Source organism: Melanotaenia boesemani, chromosome 2 (assembly GCF_017639745.1).
Source record: "Melanotaenia boesemani isolate fMelBoe1 chromosome 2, fMelBoe1.pri, whole genome shotgun sequence".
NCBI classification, from domain to species: domain Eukaryota; kingdom Metazoa; phylum Chordata; class Actinopteri; order Atheriniformes; family Melanotaeniidae; genus Melanotaenia; species Melanotaenia boesemani.
Genome location: NC_055683.1, coordinates 31,782,865 through 31,805,631, shown reverse-complemented (window position 1 = coordinate 31,805,631; position 22,767 = coordinate 31,782,865). Strand labels below are relative to the sequence as shown.

Below are 22,767 nucleotides of genomic sequence, written 5' to 3'. Positions count from 1 at the left end.
AGCTCTGACTCTGACAACAAGAGATGTCAGCCTGACGCTCCCTTTCTATCTGTGTATTTCACACTCGCTTTATTCATATCTGTAAGCAGCGTTCATTTTGTCAGTAACAATCTGAGCCTGTCGGCCTGAGTGAGTTATGCTGCAAGAGACACAGTGGTTTTTTGTGGACATACTCGCTTGTTGAATGCGAGCCACGCCCAGCTGCTGCATATCCCACCACCAAACACTTTCAAAGAAAGGTGCACAGTGATAGATTAAATCATACTAATATAACTACATACCGAAGTGTCCTTGGGCAAGACACGGAACCCCACGTTGCCTCTTGATGTGTCTATCGGGGTATGAATGTGTGTGATAGATGAAGAGCACTTAGTTTATAACAATATAAGTGCTGTGTATGGGTGAATGTGACTTGTAGAGTACAGGTGCTTTGAGTGGTCAACATATGACTAGAAAGGCATTATATAAGTACAGTTCATTTAGCATATTGACTCAACTGCTTAGCACATAGTAAGAAAAACACATTGTACATCGTACTTTAGACCCTTGTCTCACATTCATATTAGTCATGGATCCCTGCATCCTCATTTTAGTCATTCTTGTCCAGTTTAAGACATCTGTCAAAAGCAGATATAAAGCAGGCGTACATAAAAAGGTTGCTGTTTATTGGGGAAGATCTATAAAACAGCAAAGTGGTTGTTGCCAATGCCAATTTCAAATGTCTTGTACAAAAAAGACCACAGGAGTCTGTCCGCTTCCAAACCATAAAGCAGTCTGCTCTGATTGGTCTGCGATAAGAGTCTGATCAGGTTTAATCTGATGTTAGAGAGAATATTTGAATGGATGCTAATTCTACACACATGCAGGGTTATAAAATAAGACAACTTTTTTCTCTTTAAATGATTTGGCCACATGTTTTTCATGCAAGACAAATAATCTAAAAGCTCTTACATCAATAAGATCTTAAAGCACAAGTTGAAGACTTGACAAAAACATTTTTTGACATTCGTTGAAAATGTGAATAAAAAAGAATTGTGCAAAGTGCAAGATAAATCCATAACTTGGTAAAAAGAGCCAGTCAGTACTAGAACAAGGCTTACCCACCTACACCTGGTTTCTGACATTATTACAATGACTTAAATTCTGTTGAAATAGTATGTAAAATATCCTTCAAATTAATACCAGCTACTGAAAGGGATCTGGTGCCTCTGTAAGAGACAAATGATAACTCCTGGTGTAAATGGGAAAACAGATTGACACAAACCTGCTCAAGATGCCAAGTGGAGTCGATGCGGGGTTTGATTTTGCCCTCCTTGTACAGATCCAGAATGATACTCATGGCCTGGGTGATAAGCTCCGTCTCCCCGTCCAGGTAACCTAGGTGAAAGCCGCACACAGACTTGTTCCCCTGGATCAAACTGAGTGTGTGGATGGAGAACTGGTGGTACCAGTTTTTGGCCACGGCGAGCAGGTTCTTCCTTTGTCCCGCCAGCATGTTAGCTGCACCTGAATGGAAGGAAGATCAAAAGATTCTTAACGTCAGAATAATGTTCAGGTCAATGCATTTTAAGACCTTTTATAACCTACATGTTTTTTTTTTTATAAAAAAATATCACATGTCAACATGAAGGTGTGTGAAGCACCTCTTGTTCTTTTTGTCCCACCCCTACATCCCTGTAGTCTCACACTCTCACCTATTCTTCCAGCCAAAAACCTTTTTAGCACATCAGCCATCACTGTCACCACATCCCCTCCCAATCCCCCTTCTCCTGTGTTCACATAGCTGTCTATGCTCTCAGTCTCTCTCAGGGGAAACAGGGGACACAAAGCAAGCTCTGAGAGAACAGAGACCCGGCCTGCTACATTCAGACACATTCCAGGTTTCGTGTGGATAGAACGCCTATTGTTTCACCATGCCTACTTCTGATAAGCTGGAAGAGAAGCAACCAGCACAGAGGGACCAGAGAGGGTGAAAGGGTGAGGGTGGAGGGCACCATGCTGGGCTGTAGGTTTCTGAGCAACACGCAAAGGCAAGGCCCTGTTCTCCACGGATGCCGACCCCGCCCACTGAATGTATCCAGATGGGCATTGTAATAGAGAGAGAGTAAAGGGCTTCCCACGGATGATACACAGCACACTGAGGACATGGGCCTCTACAGAGAAGCCACTCTGCCCACCAAAAAGCAGTTTTAATCTGCAGCAAAAGAGACAACTATTGAATGACGTCTATTCTATTACACTACAGCCTTCTCAAAAATATTGTGGTAGTTTAAATTGTTTCCCAGTAGCTACTGAAAAATACAAAATGTAATACTTTGCAGTCATTTGGTGCAACATTAAAAAATGACAAGTATGTCAAGAACTTTGTCTGATAATTTTAACATGTAGCTAATGTGATCCAGGAAGGAATGCCCTATTGGTGGGCATTTTGGGGGGGTTTAGGATCATGGGCCACCATATTTTGCAACACTACAAAAAGCTTTTAATGCCCTGTATTTTCTTTCTTCTAAGTTTAAAGCTGAAGAATACTGCAAACTATTCTTCTAGGCTGTCTTGTGTCCTATAAAATCTTAATATAGGCTTAATTGTATGCTGAAAATTATTCATTCGTGTTCTATTAATGTCTTTGCATTGGTACTTACCATAGGTGATAAGTTTGCCCATAGGTTTCAGCAGGTTGTAGGCCTTATGAGTGTCTGATCCTCCAAGAGGGTCCAGTATTATGTCCAGCCCTGAAGCAGAGGAGAGAGGAGGAGGCAGTTATCACTAGTGTGAATTCAGAGGGAGCAGCCTGCCAAGTCTTCTCATGCCAGAGTTCACTAGGAGCAGCAAGTGTAGCCAAGTCGCAATGTTTACACGAAAAGGAGCCAATAAAGGAGGACAGGAGGAAAGTAACGCGAGACCCTTCTTGCTTCATGTTTGAATTTTCCCATTCTTGTCACTTATAAGACAAGAGGGGTAAAATGTCAGTATGCTGTTTTCATTCCAGAATAACAAACCAACATTTGAACAGATGGTAAAGCAAAGCAAACATATTACGAAGGTTTCTGTGTGGCTTATTAATGTCCAGCCATGTGGGCTCAGCTTTAATGATGTGTCTTTGTGAGAGGGAGCTACTTAAATTGGGCTACCCCTCCTTGCTCAGTTGAACCCTGGTTCTATTGATTGTATGAGGTTCACAGCAGGACTCTGTCTTCACTATGGCACAGATGAACTGACAGGAAGCCAAAGACAGAGGGATTGGTAGTGAGCAGGGTTGCACATTGATCCAGGCTTCTAATTAGATACATTCTGTCTAAAGTGTCAGTTCTTGCTTTCAACCTATCTGTCTCTGCAATGTCTCTCTGTCTCACCCCATTCTATAAAGGATAGAGACAGGTTGAAGAGGGGACTATGAAATGAGACTCCAGCATAACAACACTGTCCTATGAACACAGCAGTGGGTGAAAGGAAAAAATATACAAAAAAAACCAGGAACTTGACATTGTTTCATTTAGTTGAAAAACAGCCTTCTTGTGCACTTAGAAGGGAGCCTATCTACACAAAACTCTGTGGCTCCATTATTTCTGGCTGTTCGTTGTCATGGAAAGTTGTCAGTTTATAAATGACTTTGTCTGGATGTGCTGTCAGTTTGCTGCAAACTGCAACCAACTCTGCAAAGAACCAATGCAAATGCATCATGTGTATGTCTGCAGCCATGTAGTATTGCTTTGTGCCAATGGGGATCTATTGATCTGCACTTTTAGCTTTATGAGCCAATTTCTCTGAAAGGCATGCACAGCGCAACAAAATTTATTTATAGTTGTTCTCTTTATGTAGTAGTATTTACAGTCAGAAGTCCCTGTGGACAAAACAAAATCCAAATTTAGATCATTTTATCACTCAAGACAGCTTATTTTTCTGACCTTTTGGACTGATCTTGCGGACTTCCTCCACATAGTCCTTGGTGCGATAGTCAATGGTGTGCGTGACTCCACCCTGGCTGATGGTCTCATGTTTGCTGGCTGATGCAGTGCCGAACACAGTCACATCCTTCACTGTCTTGCACAGCTGAGTGGCTGCAATGCCCACACCACCTGAATGAAGGAGAGAAGGGTTAATATGTGGAAAATTTAAGTAAAGGACATGATTTGTAATAACAACAAGTAACAGCATTGATGAGGATTTAAACCTATTTGGATAAAGTCACAGGCATCAAAACCTACACGAAATGCAGCTTGACAGGAATTCCCACATGACACATATTTTCAATAGCAGGTAAATGTGATTTGCATTATTTATTGTTCCAAACAAGCAAGTCAATAACACGGTGGATATGTTTTGCTCAGGGGTATGTCAGGAGCCCATTAAACACAATCATATTACCCCAGCTGGCCTGGGGAGAATAGACACCCACACACAGATGCAGAAACACACATATCCAGCGCTGGAGAAAGTAGCCATTGTCACACATTCACACATCCAATTTTAAGAACACATATGTTGTTGTATGAAGCCATGTCATAGACTGCACAATATGAAGAAGCTACACTGACTGACTGTAAAAACTAAGTATAAGTTTTTAAATTTCTGTGTTTGAACACATGTACGAAGTGGTGGCAAAAGCTTCAGCCATTGTTTGCTTAGGGAGCCAGTGCAAGAAGTAATAGGTTACTGATAAGCAGTGGCTTGTTTAAAATTGAGGCTGACTTGAGGGCTGGAGCTGAAAGGCATCCATAAAGGTCATTCATGCTTGACCAAGTAAAGAGTACATCTTATCTGATGGCACAGAATAAAGAAACACAAAGCAACATGTGCACTGAAATAATATTTATTTTTAATGACATAGCTGGGCTGTTCGAGAGGTTTGAAGTAAATGCATGATTTACTTGCTTACACACCTAAGCCGATACTGAATGTACACTTAGTTAAAATCAGTGAGGCAGGAAGATGGAAGCGGCCAAATGGGATATTTTATATCTATAGAATCAATTTCTGTTGATATGTCATTATCTTTATGTGTTGTGAACAAGCATAAGATTCGTGTTTTGCAACAGGCTTTGGGTTGCATTGCTTTCTCTTTATTCTATATATAATATCATCTTTGTGCATGTTGCAAAGAGAGGGTGTTGTGCATCGGATGATACTGGTGCACCTGCTGTCCCTTTACCTAACATGAAATTTTTTCTGAACCACTGAACCTGCCTAATAGCACAATTTCCTTAACATCATCCAGGCACTTTCTCTCTGTAGCAGCACTATCACACTAAGGCAGAAAAACAGCACTGACACTTGTCTGAAAAATGATAAGATTAAGTCAAATTCAAGTTATCACTGTGCAGGAATCATTCAACACGAGACAGAGAAAAAAAAAAACATTTTTATCAGTTAAAAAAAAGAAAGAAAAAGAACAAGAAGTGGATTCAACCGCTTTCTGTGCTGTGGTGTTGATCTGACAGCTTGGGTCCATGTGAGACAAATAGGCCATTACTCGGCATTACTATAAACACCCCCGCTGACACTGAGAGTAGAAGTGATGAAAAATCAAAATCAAGGCTGTTGCTGTTGGATGTGGGTGCTGTCGTGGCTGCGTTATAACAGCAACCATCTCTCTTTGTTCTCAGTGAGAAACCAAGTTTGGGTTGCCAAGGTAACCTCAGCCAAATTACCAGCTATGACTGAGCAAAGGGAGCCATTTTGTTTCATTGACTGCTCTTCCTTTTACCATGTAAATAAGAGTCATTTGGTAACAATCGCAAGTTTGCCATCAGTTTATATTTTACAGAATGGATCTGTTCTTCCTTTTAAAGGCCACCAAGCACTGGATAATAAGCTGCAGGTGAGCATGTGTTGTTTTTTTTTAAGAAAATAGGTCAAATTAAAGATCAAAATCTCATTAATCACAAACTTGCATGCATTTTTTTTAACATATAGACTTACACCACAAGCAAAAATACATCAGTTTGCTTTTGATGCTCAAGCTTTACATAAATGCCTGAACAACAGTTTTATGTGATGAGGTGAAGAAGAACAAGTGAGAAATGTTGAATATGCACTATCTGACCGAGAGGTTTAAATGCTGTTTTACTAAATGACTCTGTCACATATAGCAACCCTCACATTTGTTCAAAAGGGTCCAATGGGATGATGCTGCCATTAATCCCACATGCTCACAACCATGATGCCACATTAATATTTTACAATGCTGTCATAAAGTGTGATATCCCTTCTGTAGCAGGTTTATAATCTAAGTGAACACTGTGGAAAACTGCAGAAAAAACAATTAGTTTTTTTCTTTGTAAGGTAAAAAACTATTTTCGGAGTCTTTATTTAGAAAATAAAATGAGGAAAATTCATTATATCATCATTTATGCTATTAGACGGTATAAATGTGTTCTCAGTCAAACAGAAAAAGGTACCTGTTTCTGAATCCCATGAGAACAAACTCCTGATCTCCCATCACAAGACCTCCTTGCAGTGCCAAGAACCCCTTACCGCACCCCACATCAGATCGCTCTCTCTCTCTTTCTCACGCGCACACACACACACACACACACACACACACACACACACACACACACACACACACACACACACACACACACACACACACACACACACACACACACACACACACATCCATACATACACAGATCACAAAGGAGAGAGGAGCGGGGCTAAAGTCCCGATTGGCTGCTGGTATCTGCTAATCTGTACAAATATGCAAAGATTAAAATATTAACCTTTGGGTCCTGCGAATCCTTGGTTACCTGATTTATATTTTCTCCCTGTATCTCTGCTTCTTTAGAATAGAACAGTCTCTCTTGGGAGAGTGTGACTTCAGACCAGTCACAAATACTTAGAGAAAAAAAAGCAGCTGAGGCAAATTCTTGCAACTAATTGCATTTGTTCTCCTCTAGATTCAATTGAATTGTTTACACATGGAAATAAGGATATGTCAAAAAAACATCCTCCTATCTGTTCTGCTTCTCTCTCTCCTCGAGGAAACTGAACACACAGCAGGGTTTTGTCTTTTCCTGAATCCTTACATTCTCGCATTTTGGCACAAATTGCACTTGGCTCCCATAGCTTGGCTGTTAGGAGCGAAGAGGAATTTTCCCCAAAACACAGTGGAATCCAGACTGACACTGAGGCCACTATTACAGCTCCACACCCAAAGTTCAACAGCAGGGTGGGTGGGGACATCAGGAATGGATGCCATGTATTAAAACATCTGTCAGTCGACTTTAAAAATTACGTCTCTTGCTGTTTTAATAGCCTAAAAAACATGATCTCGCATCACAGCAACTGCATGAGCCAGGGTATGATCTCAGGTGTTAGCTAGGGGATGGATGGTGGCCATATGGTTATTGTCAGCACCAGAAGTCTCTTGTCTCTGAGCTCTGTGTTGTTTTTTTTTTCCTGAGATTTCTTCTACATATTTGAACATTTCCTCAAGGACTCCTATCTTTCCTAACCTACCATTACAATGTAGCTTGTGGTGGTGGCTGACAGAATGAAATGCAAACATGAAACCAAGCACCTCTTTTTACCCAGACTCACCAAGGCAATGTTACAACATCTACAACAAGCAAATTATTTTGTTGCTACTTTTTGAAGCTCAGATATGAGTCCTGTAACAATGAGAGGAGCTGCGGTTGGCTAAACTCTTGAGGTATCACTCTGAATTATGTAACCTTTCTGTTTTTCTGGGATGACTGTGCAAGTGTGTGCATCCATGCATACACATTAAGGTCTTAAAGAGCATGTTATTGTGCTCTATTTGATGGAAGATTTCATAGAGGAAGCTCATTTGTAGTTGCTGGGTGAGTTCATTTGCTCCTGTGTGAAGGAAGTAAATGTGATTTCCTGAGTAAAGATCCTCAGAGTACTAAACACAAATAAAAACCACAATATGCTGATAACATGATGCGCATCTACATACATAAACACACACATACACACAAAACACTCCTCCCTGTCATAAACCTGAAAATGAAGTTGGTGCGTGTTTCACAGACACACAAACAGGTGTCCTAACACAGGCTCCACATACACCTGCGCCTGCATGTGGTGGCTGGGAATGGGGGGTAGACGGGGTCATTTGTCAACGGCAGCAGCCGTGAGCGCATAAACGAGTGATGTGATTGGCGGGTTAGGTTGAAGGTTGCCCTAGTTTCCTTCTATCAGTGCAGCTGATCTGCTGCCGGCAATGGAAGGCCTGGGGAACGCAGAGACGGTTCAACCACGCAGCCCAGACTCCCGCTCAGTGGTCAGAGAGAATTAGCTTTCTCTAAACTAGGGTAAGACCTCCTGAGCAGTCAGACTGGGAGGAAAGGAAATGATTCTCAAAGCACAGACTTTTAACATGGTTTAAAAAAAAGCCTCCATGAGCTAATGCTTAAACACCAAGAGACTAAATAATGAATGAGCACAATAACTTAGGAGGAAGTCCTGGGAGAAGTAAGACACAGAGAAAATAAAGTTTTATGTTTGTCCTTATAGCTCAAATGTTTCTTGCAATCATACAAACACAAAACAATTTTCTTGCAAAATTTTTTTATGTATACATTTTCCATCCCTTTTGCAATCAAATGTGCAGGGAAGACAAACACGCCTGAGGCCCTGCCTGCAGGTTTAACAGCAGTCACAAAGATCTCCACCAGGATGGGAATCTCATTCAGCACATCCAAGAGATCCAGTCACCTGTTTTACTTGGTTCAGGCATTTAGAGTCAATTTACAGTAAAAATGTTGCATGGAAGGCTTCTAAAGAAGCACAAAATATGATAACCGAGTTAAAAATATAATCTGCTCTTTCCATTAGGCTTCACAGGAAGTATTGAAGGCAAGAAATCTTCCACCAGAGCTTAAAACTTTGTCGCTTATACTGGCCAGATTTAGTCAAATGAAGAATCTGTGTTTTAAAAAGAGAAGTGAGCATTATTATGATGTTAAACATCGAAGCGTAAAAGACAACTCTATAATAGGGATACACAAAAATGGAAATTACATTAGGACCAGTTGACACACTTTGCAGATGACTTTTGACATGGATTTAGCTCTTTAGCTGTAAATGCTGCCACACCTTCACTCTCATTGTTGGATTTCATCCACATGTGGCAGCTGGGAGTCTCTCAATTCAAGTTTTGCCAGCTAATCCCCACTTTAAGCTGATGTAACTCTATCCTATACAAAGATACTTCAGGAAAAAGAAGCAACAGAAGTATGGACGAATCCATAACTTGCTGGTGGGAAGAATAAAATCTAATTTATAATCCTCAAACACACCACTGTGAAGCTTTATGAGAGGAGATGATTGTTAACATGTGTTATATGGCAAACCAAAGCAGTGTTAATAGTAAGTGTGTGGTTTTTATAGCTTGAGAGTTTAAATTCTAACAATGTTGATGCCAAAATGTCAGAGTCTTGACCGGAAGGGGACTTATGCTTCCACAGCACCACCTAATCATATTATGCATTCCTCATCTGCAACACAATGCATGACACTTAACACTGGACACTCCAGAGCTAATAAATAAAACAGAGGTAAACGTCATCACTGTAACCACTGGAGCCCCATATGTATGCAGGAATGTGAAGTGTGGGTGTGGCCGCTGCTTGGCTGGCTAGGGTTCATAAACATTATGACCAGTTCAGGGAGAGGGCAGGGGAAGGGCAGTTGACCGGGTAGAGTGGAAGACCCCAGCGATACATCCAAATGTCGTATAGCTTCCCTCTCCACCCAGGCCCTCTGGGAAAAACAAAAGGGGCAATATGTACATGTTCCCCGATGACGAGTACTACAGCACGGATATGGCAGGGTCACACAGAGGGAGAGGAGGTTGCTGAGGGCTGGAGGGGGAGGAGGACAACTGAGGATGCAGATGTGCGGTGCGGTGTAGAGGAGCGGCACGATGGGAGGAAATACAACAAACTATTGTTTGGAGAAAAGGACCAGGAGTGGAGCCACGAGAGAGGCAGCTGAGGATTATTCACCAGAGTTTACATACACACACACACACACACACACACACACACATGTACACACTAACACCAGTCTGACATTCTGAACTGGTCACCTGATTCTGATGGGTAAAAGTCACCATATTTTTGTGAAAAGGGTGGTCTTTATGTTGATGTGACATTACCTGTAAACATGGAACAATGGAGGACCAAGAGTAAACAGAATGACCACCCATTAAACCTTCACTGCAAAGCTCAACAGGATATTTGCAGTGTCAGGCTTTTACATAATCAGCCTAGAGTAAATGTGACCAGTGGCAAAGTTCTTTTTTTCCTGTTAATTTTTACTCCAGTTTTACCTGACACTGAGAAATAATTACCTTAAGTTTGAGGAGAAGACAGAGCTCCCATATGTAGCTGAAACCTGTAGCTAGTTAGCTTAGCTTATCTTAGCATAAAAAAGAAAAAAAAAAATAGATTTTTTCATAGGATGACAAAATATAACTGACAAAAAAAATTTGTGAATTTCTATCTTTTTGCTTAATCAGAATGAAAAACATTATAAAAACATCAGCTTGCCATTTAATAGGGGATACAGCATATTGGACTATTTTCTGGCTCAGATCATTTACATCGTGGACTCTTAGTTGGCTACGTTAACCACCTGTTGGGTATAGTTTTATAGAGACAAACTAGCAAATTATTTATTTAACATCTCTTAATATAATGTCTTTTTTTAGTCAATGAAAATCAGAACTGTTCTCCTATATGGCAAATCTTCAAGCTTCTTTTCTTTTAATTTTTTATACTTATCTATAAACCTGTTTATTTTCTCTTTTTTATATATTTGTCTTAAAGAATGTTTTGTGGATAGAGTATTAGGAGTACTAGAGGAGATTAAAAAAAAGAAAAAAAAAAAGACTTTCAGTTTCAGTATATTCAGTGTATTTGTGTGCAACAAAATATTACTGTCAATTAAACAATATTAGGAAACAACCTTGTCTCAACAGAATCTTGGTAAGGATTATATCATTAGATTACATTTTCTAATTAATGTATAGTAAATAATCTGTTTAACTACATGCTCCAGGCGCTTTGGGGCACAGAAATCTTAGTAAATATTAAAGCGATTACGTTAGTGGATTATATTCTTTCTAAAATAAACAGGTCAGCCATAAGGCAGAGGCAGGATGAATCCTTCAAGCATTTACTAGAAAACTGAAGAAGCACATTAATAAGAGTCTGGGGCTGCTGTGATAACAAGTTGTTGATCAAAGTCTTCAGTGAAAATGAAACTCCTTTAAATTATAATAATCACATAACCTTACAACCAGGGGTAAAAACCAAATATCTGTCTATCTTATTTATCATGGTTCCTCCTCCTATTTAATCTTATGTCCATGCTTACTATTTTATCTTTACTCAACATAAACAGATATAGAAGGAATGCAGTGTATGTTCAGGCATGTAAGACGCATAAACTCGCTGCTTTTCAGCTGGATATACAACTTAGAAATAAAACCAACAGCTGTTAAGTCTTGAGAGAGTCTCATAAGGTGAAATAAAACATTTCACCACATAAGTAAAATCTTTATGGCTAAAGAAGGAGCTTGCTAAAGTTCCTGTGTTTATTTGTAATTATGGTTTTGTAACATTACAAAAGATGCATTTTAATCATTATGATCTTCAAATATGTGGAAAAGAGAGATAAATTCTTGGAAAGCTTTGATACCAAAACCAGGATTTGTGGAATTTTAACTGTGGAAATAGTTGTGGTGTTTCAGATCATCATGTGATACTTGAAAGTCAAATGAATAGTCTGACAAAACCTCTAAGTAAACACTAGGATAAGAGTACTGTCATTGATGGTGGTTATTACTTTAGATCAGCAGCTTCAAAACACTGGACTACTATATTTTCAGCCAAATAAGATCATTATAAGGTCATTATATTGCTGTAGAACTACATCTAAAAGATTGTTTCATGTTGCTATGAACTAATTCATCCTGTTAATTGAAAGAAAAAAAAGAAAAAAAAAGAAACCTAATTGTTTTCCTTGAAAATGTTCAGGTATTACACAAAATATAAATAATTACATAAAAACATTATGGTTAAATAATTCATTTAAGAGGCTTATACTGGTAAATTTGACTTAAACATTTCATCAAATATAATTTAACATTTGTCTCGTTGAAAATGTGACAGAATACATTTAGTAATAAAGGTTGCCTGTAATTTCCTTTATGTTGTTAAAACATGTCAGAGTTGAAAGGAGCCCTGTCACTGCAGATACCTTTGATCTGTCTAATCAGTGAACATCAGGAACAATTTTGACAGACTCCTGGGTGGAACATCCTCCTGATACTCACAGCATCTACCACCGTGTGAGCCATGCAGTCCTGCGAAGCAGGAAGACGAAGCTAATCTCTTAGATCTGATTCATAAAAGGCACCGCTGCCATCAACAGCAAAGCTGGAAATGTCACTAGAGCATGTGTTGAAAAGCATCCTGTATGATAATTATTTACACATGGAAAGAATCCAGGCGTGACTGCTCAGCAAAATGTTTTTTTTTTGTCACAGCCTCTGCAATGTGCTTTTACAATGCTGGTGTCCAGACAGCTGGAGAGCAAAGACTGGCAGCCTGCCCTGAGAAACAAGAGGTGCTGCCTCAACTAAACCAGCAGGGAAAACATATCTTGAACCACATTTCCACAGCATTCCTCCTATAGCAAATATATTCTGCACAGAAACCTTTTGCAACATGTGTTCACAAGGGTGAGTGACATCAACGGGATGATATGATGAAGGCAAACATTTGGGATTCCTCTTTAGACCACTAGTCCCACAGCTATGAGCCTGTTACCAATTTATCAGCTGTGTGCAAATGACTTACTTTTACAAATCCATTCATTTTCACTGCTAATGTCAAGGGGATACAAGCACCTGCGTTGGCAAGCTCCCAGAGCTCTTTGTCATTTTTTTGTCTCCAGCGAGAGTGAGGCCAGGTTTCATTACATGCTGAACCATTTACACCCACTGACTGTCCCACATGCAGAAGATCCCTTTCTAGGTCCCCTGCATGAGAAAAGATAGCGGAGGGAACAATTTCTTTTGGCAAATGCTCTTCTGTTCTCTCCAGCTGGCTTGACAGTATAAACACAGCAAAATCAAATGCTCTTAGGCTCAATGCATCCCACCCCAAAACAGGTGCCTTTTCTCTCTCAGTCTCCATCTTTCTCCCACCCACTCACTCTGAACTTTGACCTCACAGCCCAGGTGGCAGGTGTGCTAGCATTAGTGGAGTCCTGGTGAGAGAAAAACACTAAGCCATATCTCATACTAATGAAGAGTGGGATCTTCTCCAAGAATCATAAGTCATGTAGACAAAAAATGTATAAACAGGAGACACAGAGAAGGAATGATTCCAGCATGGAAAACATAAAAGGGTGTTTTCCCTACAAAATTCTTTTACTTAGCATGACTAAATCCAGTTTTGTGGCTGCTAACTATAAGCCGAGTTCAGTGCAGAGTCATAGGGCTGCCGCATGCTGAGATAAACTGATTAACTGCGGTTTTCACTTTAGATTACAATATTTATTTGTATTTCCCTTTAACAGAACTCACCAATATCAAAAGCCATGGTGAATTCATTATCACTCAGTGTATACTAAATGATATCATTCGAATAATTTGAAATACATGATTTCAAGAAGTCTGTGTGCTCCCTATCTGCATGTGTCGTTCATAGGCTGGTACCTGCAGCAGCGTGGATAAGGACGCTCTGGTTGGGTCGCAGGTTGCCAAAGTCAAACAGCATCATGTAGGCAGTGATGTAGTTGACAGGGAGGGCTGCTGCCTCTTCAAAGCTCATCCCCTCGGGAATGGGGAAGGTGTGGCTGGCTGGCACCACTGCCACCTCCTGCCAGAGCCCGAAGCGGTTCAGGACCATCACTTTGTCACCAACCTAAAGCAGAAAGCAAAGGGAGACATGGGTCGAATGAGAATCAGAAAGGAAAACTCACATGTTTGTATTAAAAGGTCCCATATTTATACATTTTTTCAACAATTTCATATGGCAATCAGAGGTCCAGTAAATTTGTTTTCAAAGTGTATTACCCTAAATTCAGCCTTGGTCCTTAATTTCAGCCATTCACGAAGTGGCTCTAGTGAGCTCTATGGAGAACAGGCTGTTTCTTTGTCTGAACTTTTCAATTTTCATGAGTGGTGCCTGTCCATGCCCCTCTCCGTCCCTACCCAGGAGAGTGGTTTTTCTCAGATCTCAGACACACTCATTTAAGCACACATTCATTAAAAAGTGGAGCAAGCACGTGAGAGAGGAGACAGAATTTTCTCCTTTGTGGGCCTCATACACAGGCTATGAGGACACACATGACTGTTAGAAAACCTTTAGAAAGTGAATTTTGCATAATATAGGACCTTTAACATGAACTGTAACATAAATGGATGCTCCTAAAGCAGTAATTCTGAGCTAGGAGGCTTCTTCAGAAGCTTAGGGAGCACAAATTAAAAAAACAAACAAAAAAAAAAAAAAAAACACACAATTAAGGGACTAGAGGGCAAAGAAAAACTGGAAAATGGGAAGCTACATTTGTCACATGACAGTTGGAAAATTTGGGAGGCAATTCCCTGCAAAGCATTAGAAACACAGCAAGATTTTGTGCTTGCCAAACAACTGAGAATGAAGTGAACCGTATTAGATTCAAGATAAATATATAGGCAAGCCAAGACTGAATCTGCTTTGTATATTTATGTGTGTGCAGGTCAGCTCTTAATCCACCGTACAATGTCAGCGTTTCAACAATGTGGGCAAATGGGAGTCTTTTCCCTTTACAAGAATTCTGCTATAACAGATTGCTTAAGAACTTGCACAGACAAACACTCAAGTTGGAGCCGTTGGTATCCTGCCATCTGAACCTCATGGTTTCTGTGGTGCAGTGTGAATGATGCAAATTGTGTGGCAGGAACAGTAAGAATGAGTTTTATTGTTTGGCTTACAACAACGGCAGACATGCAAACGTGCAACCACCTCGAAAGTGTTTACTCTTAAACTGTGCAAGCAAACAAAACGATAACCACACAGGAGAAAAGATTCATTAAGAAAAAAAAAAGAGAAGGATGTCATAGTTTGCTTGATTCAAATGAAAATGGGAGCAGGAAGGCCGTTAACAAACCAATAATGAAAACACACCATGAAGGTATAAAACTTTTTTTTAACCCTCTGTTGCATGAATTATTACAAAACAGCACCATGTTTTTTTAAAAAAAATATTTTACTTCTACAGACATGCACATTGATGTTTTCAGGGTTTTTTTTTTTTTTATCTTATTTTAACTTTTATTCAGTGCATTGATCTATGAAAATATTTATAAAATAATATCTTGTCATATTAATATAATAGATTTTTTATAAAAACACCTGGATCATTTTCTTGTCCTGTTTATCACTGAGGCAAACTTGATAATTACAATGTATATATATATGCTTTATCAAATGTAGTTATTCTTTATACGTGGCAGAGTATGGGTGACTCACTAATGTCCAATGAAGTTGCTAATTTATGCACACTCATGCATACATTTAAAAACAGCCTTTAAATATGTGTCCACTGTAGTGGACACTATGCACCAAAGGGTTAATACTATAATATATAATTAGCATTCATGATTAACTCTTTAACTTTCTGCATATTTCAACCTACTGGGACTCCTAATCATATTGTCCTCAGCTGCTCCCAGCCTATCCTTATCAAAGCAGGATCCTCGGATACACAACTGTCTCTTTCCAAAAGAATGAGCCATGATATAAACTTCCCCCCAGCCCCCCAACCAACCAATCAGAAGAACTCACTCGAGGGACACAGGAAACAGAGACGACGGCAGCATTATAACTCTTTTCCTGTTTTCTTCCTCCCCTTATCCAACCCTCCCAACATAGCCTTCCCTCCCACCCTGTTTCCATTTTCCTCACTTTTTCTCTTCCTTTCTTTCTCTTTCACTTCCTGACTTCTTTTCCTCTTACAGCTTTAGAACGTCTTCCTTCCCCTTCTCCGGTCTCATCCTGTCTGTGTCTGTCTTCTTTGTCGCTCCTTCTTTCATCCCTGCTCCTCATTTTCTCTTTGTTGTCCCTTTTCGCATCTCCCTTGTGAGGAGTGTCCCCTATCCCCCCTTCCTCATCAGCGAAGCAGGACAATGGGGCCCATCTTCTCCCCTGGCTTCTCTCCACTCATCAGCATCCCTGCCAGATTCTTCCCCATGGCTGAGCATAAGACAAGCTCTCTCCTCCTGGGAACAAACCCTCTCCACCCGGGCCTCTCAAATGGTCTAGAGGGAGCCATGCGTCGCGCTGTCTATCCATTCCAATTAGAGACATCTCCGTCTCCCTTTTCATGCCCTCAACTCTCCATCTGAGACCAAGTCATTTAGTTTATTTCAAACTACACTTTCACTTTTCCACCATGGGTTATCCTTTTTTTTTTCTTCGTGACTAGCCCTCTCGCATCTCGTCTTTTTTTTCACGTCTTTTTAATCCTCTTTCCTTGACAGTGTTAAACTCATCAAGCTCACTGGTTTATTGGGGGGGTACAGTTTGGTACAAATCGATACGCGGGGGTGTTCAGGCTTTTACAGGAAACAAACATGACTCACAGTCAAATGCATCTGCAGTTCTTCAGTACCCATGTATAGATCGCGAGTTACTGCCAGTCACACAGATGCTGAGTATGAATACTCAAGGCCAAGTAAACAAGCCTTGTGACACTTCTGTTTCAACATCTTCACAGTGTGACACAAAAACATGCAGGCACGTCTTGCATTTCCTCTCACAGCCTTCATGAAGCATCAGAAACAGCCACAGTAAGGGTCAGGAGTGTGGGGGGGGCACCAAACAAAGGCACTTCCAGTTAACTGTATGTGAATGGACTTAATCAGATGGTGATTCGGTTTTGGGTTATGCAGGCCACCGAGTCAGCTGGCTTCATTGCTGATGAGCTCAGCAAAAAAAAAAAAAAAAAAAAAAAAAAATCAGAGCGAAGTGAAGTGTATCTGAGTCAGACTGAAGGAAAAGATGAAAGGTGACACCCACACAGATCATGAGGTTCCTGTAAATATAACAAAAAGGGAAGACAATAGCCTTGTGGTGTCAGCTTATGTGTTATTTTGCTTTTTCACAGATCAAATAGAAGCCACACCCAGCTCATAAACAACTAAACTTTTCATGTCAAAGGGCAGCTTTATGCAGTAGTGGATAATTCTGTTTAAACCTAACTTTTTTTTTTGTTTCCCTACCTTAAATGGCTGATTTACCTATTTTTTGCAGTGTAACAGCACAGATTTTTCTTGCTTACAGTTACAGGCATTAGCTTACTTAATATAAATAAGAAAACAAATATTATTTGAATATGTTTCTGCTAAACAGTGGATTTAAATTTAAAAAAAGTGGATTTAAAGGGGGTTGAAACTTGCACACACATGCGTGCACATGCTAAAAAAAAAATAGAAAAAAAACACAGAATTTTATTACAGAGTTTTATTACACTGTTTTTCAGCAAATGCTAAATTATTTAAATGTGTCAAACTGGAAAAAGCCTTGCGGTTTATATATTTATCTGTGTTTGTAAGCAAAAGAAAAAGTCTTCAATTTTCCACAGACCCATTTTCAAAAAGAAGGGATATAAATACAAATAAAAAAGCAATATTAGCCAAATAGATCAATATTTTATTAACAATGGAAAACATTAAATGTGAAAAGTAAAACAGTTTTATGAAAAATAGTAGCTCATCTTGAATTTGATGGCAGCAACACCTCTAGAAGATTGGGACAGGTTCTACCACTATAGCATCCCCATATCTTTCAACAACAGTCTGAACTTCTGGGAACTGAGGAGACCAGTTGCTGGACCTTTGTGAGAAGACTGTTATCCCATTCTTTTCTGATTTGGGATACTAGCTGCTCAACAGGCTTTGTTCTTCTCTGTTATATTTTGCATTTCATGATGCATCAAATGTGTTCAATCAACGAATCTCAGATCAACACTCACTGTTCTACGAGGCTGAACTGTTACAGACACAGTATGTGGTTCAGCATAGTCTTACTGAAATAAGCAATGTCTTCTCTGATAAATCAGCAGCTTATGCTGGATCCTTACAGATTTGCTAGTTGTCAGCTCTATCTGGACTAATGCACCACATACCATCAGTGAGTCAGGCTTTTGAACTAAGTGCTGAGGACAAGCTGAATGGTCTCTTTCCGGTTAAGTCTAGAAGACACAGCAACCTTGATTTGCTAAACGAATTTCAAATTTTGATTCATTTGACTACACAATGGTTTTCCAAACTGTCTGTCTATTGTACATGCAGCATTTTGCATATTGTTGAACCTTTGCCAGGCTTTAATTCTGAGACTCTGCCTCTCTAAGGTGCTCTTTTTATACCCAGTCATGTTACTGACCTGTTACCAGCTAATCTAGTCACTTGTAACATGCTTTGTCTAGCTGTAATATTTTTTGTGCCACTTACCTTTCCAGCTTTTTTATTATCCCAAGCACAAGTTTGAGATGTGTTGCAAATTCAAGACGAGCAAATGTTTAAATATTGAAATGCCTCTTAACAAATGCGTTCTGTATTGTAAAGTGAATGAAAAAGTTGAAACCACTAAATAATTTGACACAGCTACCCTAAATGTATCTCCAAGCAAACGCAAATCTCCATGTATTTTTTCGTTATTATTAATTTACTAGTTTAAGAAGAAAAAAAGGAGAACAAGCCCGACTTATAGATAAGAGATCATATATTTTTTAACCTGCTATCAATTGTTTGTTTCCCAGCAGATATCTGTGAAAGATTCACTGATTTGTCCAATGATCAAAGTTTCATTCATAAGATTACATTAAGCAAAGAAGCTATAGATAGGGGGGAGGGAAGGATTGATGGAGGAAATACCAGACTGACAATGCAGGCCAGAGGGAGGTAATTGAGAACAGATGGGTGAGATCCTTCCAAAACTCACCAAGAGAGAACTTTAATTTTTTGTAAACCAGGCCTGGAGGGGGAATAAAAATGCTGATATTTGGCATCAGGGGAGCCTCAGTGTGATTTGTGATGTTTCCGCTCTCAGCTCACTTACTCACTGTTACACTTTCCCCACACTCCCTCTTAAGGTCACTTTGGGTGAGCACACTGTAGTCTCACGTCACTCAGCTTTATTAAGCATCTTGAAATTTAAGAAAAAAATATGAGGCATGAAAGGGAGAATAAAGACTGCAGCTGTACTTATCAGCTTTGCATTTTTTTTAACACTAACAGCAAACGCTTGACAGGAGTTTTAATGGAAAGAAAATGAGCAAAATAGGGAGTTAGACTATAATTTAGGTTTAAACATAGATAACTATAATTTTTCACATTGGTATAAATCTTTTGATTATATATATAAAATCATAAGTGCAACTTAAAATTGATCAAAAGCCTCTTTAATCTGTCACATAAATAACATGATCTCATGAAGCTTACAAAGTTAAAAACAATTACTGTTAGCTGTAAATATATGACTTTAACATTATTTTTAATCTGAATCTTTAAAGCTTGGAAGCAGTCAGACACGCCCATATTTCATGTCTTTGTGTGCTTGTGAGGGGAATGCAGACACAGATAGAGCAGCAGTGAGTGAGCCTCCCAAAAAATTTCTGCAATCAGGGTCAGCACATTCCCTTCAAGTTAGCTGCCAAAAGATCCCAGAGATCTCCCTCCATTAGGAAGATTGGCTCTTAATTCTATAAGCAAAAGCCTGCAAGTGGATGTGGGAGTGTGATGACAGGCTGTGTGCGTCTGCAAATGTGTGTCTGTGTGTGTGTTGTGACCTTTAAATCCAATCAACATCACCAACAATGTGGAAAGAGGCAATAAAGTAACCTGGAAACACAAGGGTCGTAACCTTCTATGATGTCTGGCTGTTGTTTGCTGACCCGTCATTTAATTTATCCTGCACAGATTTCCCCATCCATCTACTGTATAATCTGCACTTTACAAGGCACATGTGCCACTCCCAACCAGATGCTCTGACTGTGCTCCTGATTCAAAATGTGTCCTGTTCGGTGTTTATCCACAGATATGTATAGGCTGATTTGAGAAAAATATGTGGCATTACCAACAAACAAACGTGAGTCATCGTGTGTAGCATTTGGGTTTTAGTTAAATTGCCATTCAAAAAGGCGTTACCGTGGTGATGCCATGCTACCGGGAGACAGGCATATACTGTTGGCCTGTGACTCATCATGCAATGTAAGAAAGACACCTATAATCCTCTTGCAATCACAGCATCATTCCACCTCTTTGAACGTTAAAGGCGGGTCTTGCTGTTATTCTATTTTGGCTTCATTGTCTGCCCCACTTTGAACAATAAATATGATTCAATAATGATTGCAAATATTTTCTGAACTTAACATGGACTAACGAGCTCATTCTTGATAAATACAATCCCCTTGCTAAAAACCACACTGTCTGTTGCGTCGCGCCTCGCCCTTTCCACGCGGTGCGTTTGTGCACCACCGTCGCTCCCGTTAACAAAAGGCGTCGTTAAACGTGGGCTCCGCCACCGGTGTCAAGTTAAATTCATTACTATATTCTTTCCAAATTTCCCCAAAAGATAAACTTCGGAATCAATTTGAATATGTTCAAAAGCAAATTTGTGCTAGATGTCAATTGATGCCAAAAATTAGACTCGTTTGTAACTGAAACATGTTATTTTTTCAGTTAAGCTGCGGAAAGAAGGGTTCACATTTACATGCTTACATCCTGCATGCACTGCTTAACATTCCACGATGGGCTAATAGGCGGCTGGTAATACTTTATTTTTTCACCATTTAATTGGAAATATTTATTGCACTTTGTGCGTGCCTTGACCTCGTATTTTATGAGATCTAGTTGAGCTAATAAGTTATTCTGATAGATCACAGCTCCAATTTTGAAAGGCACAGAGCTTCATTTCCGGTCTCTGCCTCTATCTCTCTCTGGATAACTTGACGTAACAATCTGCACCGTGGTGCACAACAGAGCGCAAACCGGCGTGGGTGCAGCAAGAATGGATAGCAACCCACGGATTTGCATGTTTATTTAGCTTTAGACTTTGAACACACGCTGGTGGTGTGAACAGTAAATCCATCCCCAGCAACTCTTTGGTACTTGAAGTTGCTCAATGTAAGCGCGCACCGGCTGCACAGTTTAAAAAAAGAGCCGGGGAGACAAGAGGGGCGACGCCTGCTGCTGGAGACATTGTACTTAACTTATACCATGTACATACTTTCGACCACTTCAACGAAGATAATAATACGAATTGTATACAGGCGGCACAGCTGTAAACTTTTACATAAGTGCTGACTCCTTTTACCCACAAGTGAATTTCCTAATCTTACCGCCGCACACAGCTAAATAAAGCCATTTTTAATTAGACTATTAACATATTTTATGTTAATTGTTTTACTTAATAACCTGATCGCATTTAATGAATTACATTCTGAAAGTGACACAGTAAGCAGCAAGCACTGCTCTGAGAAGCGAGCGAAGCCCTGACACGCCCATATCCACATGTAGCTGTTCAGCACCAAAATGAATCAATTGTAATATCCATCACTTAAATAATAACAAATACAAGGAGAAAAACGTGTTTTCTTTTATCAGAGAAAAACTAATTGCCGTGTTTGCTTACTTTTCTGTCTGTTACTTCATCCCCCACAGCCTCTACCACCCCGGAGCACTCCATTCCCGGGGTGACCGGCGGGGACGGCAGCCGGTCGTAGAGCCCCTGTCTGGCCATCAAGTCGGCAAAGTTGAGCCCGCAAGCCTTAACCCTCACCAGGACCTCGCCAGCCTTGAGTGCTGGCTTCCCCTTCTTTACTTGCAGCTTGACTTTATCATAGCCTCCGTAGCCAGTGAGCACCAGAGCGCGGTAAGTGAACGTATCCTCCTCGGGGACCTTCTCAGTGGTCGCCGCGGGAGTGGCGGCTGCCTCGGCGGCACCTGCGGGTGCAGAGTCCGTGTTGGGCTGCTCGGATTTAGGCTCTTCGGTGGGTTTGGTCTCCTGCTTCTGGTCCACGGCGTTTTGCTGCTGGGCAGGTGCGTCTTCTCCAGACATGGTTCAGAAAGCTATGTGATACGGTGATGACGCTGAAAAAAAAAGACTTTTCACTTTTTGTGAATGTTGTTGCCGTGGACTGGCTTGCTGTTTGGCTGCGTGCGCTTGCCTTGCAAGTCTAAGAAAATGTGAGAGTCAGAGCTTCTTTCTCAGCAGTCTTGCATGGAGACACAAACCCCGACAAAGTGGGCTGATCAGTGGCCAGTGGCTGTCAACGCCGCGCTCTGACAGAGAGTGTGTGTGGGACGAGACAGAGGTAGACTAGAAAACACGGAGTGCTGATGAAATTCAGGGATTGGCTCGTGTGATTGGCTGGGTTTGCTGTTTATGGAGCTATAAATTAAGTCCATATTGCATCGAGCAGTGTGGTGATTTGCAAAAATATCTATTTAGTCTGAAAGGCAAATAAAGTTAAAACCTTTAAAAAAACAACAGCTGATTTTTGCAAAGCTCTGTAAGCTTATTAAGTGGATATAATTAGAGAAAAAAATGCAGCTTGTCAAACACAGAACTATCTCAAAAAGCCACAGATGAAGACTTATTGGTCTAATAATCATCTGGCAGATAAAAAGATGCCTTAAATGTGTTTCACTTAGCTCAGTTCTAATGAACCACAATTCAACAAGAGTCGTTTCAGCCTGCATTCGCTGACTGTTTACTGTGCATGTTTTTCAGTGTT

General features: G+C 40.2%; 1 protein-coding gene across 1 annotated transcript in view; it reads right to left on the bottom strand.

The window, feature by feature from the left end:
- Positions 1 to 22,316, bottom strand: part of vat1 (vesicle amine transport 1) — a 28,016-nt gene extending 5,700 nt beyond the window's left edge. Inside the window, exons 1-5 of the mRNA XM_042000868.1 lie at positions 21,663 to 22,316; positions 13,703 to 13,910; positions 3,906 to 4,076; positions 2,643 to 2,732; positions 1,265 to 1,506 (exon numbers count right to left, since the gene is read on the bottom strand). Coding sequence (XP_041856802.1) covers positions 1,265 to 1,506; positions 2,643 to 2,732; positions 3,906 to 4,076; positions 13,703 to 13,910; positions 21,663 to 22,088 — 1,137 coding nt within the window. The 5' untranslated portion in view covers positions 22,089 to 22,316. The remainder of the gene's footprint in view (positions 1 to 1,264; positions 1,507 to 2,642; positions 2,733 to 3,905; positions 4,077 to 13,702; positions 13,911 to 21,662) is intronic.
- Positions 22,317 to 22,767: the final 451 nt, after the last annotated feature.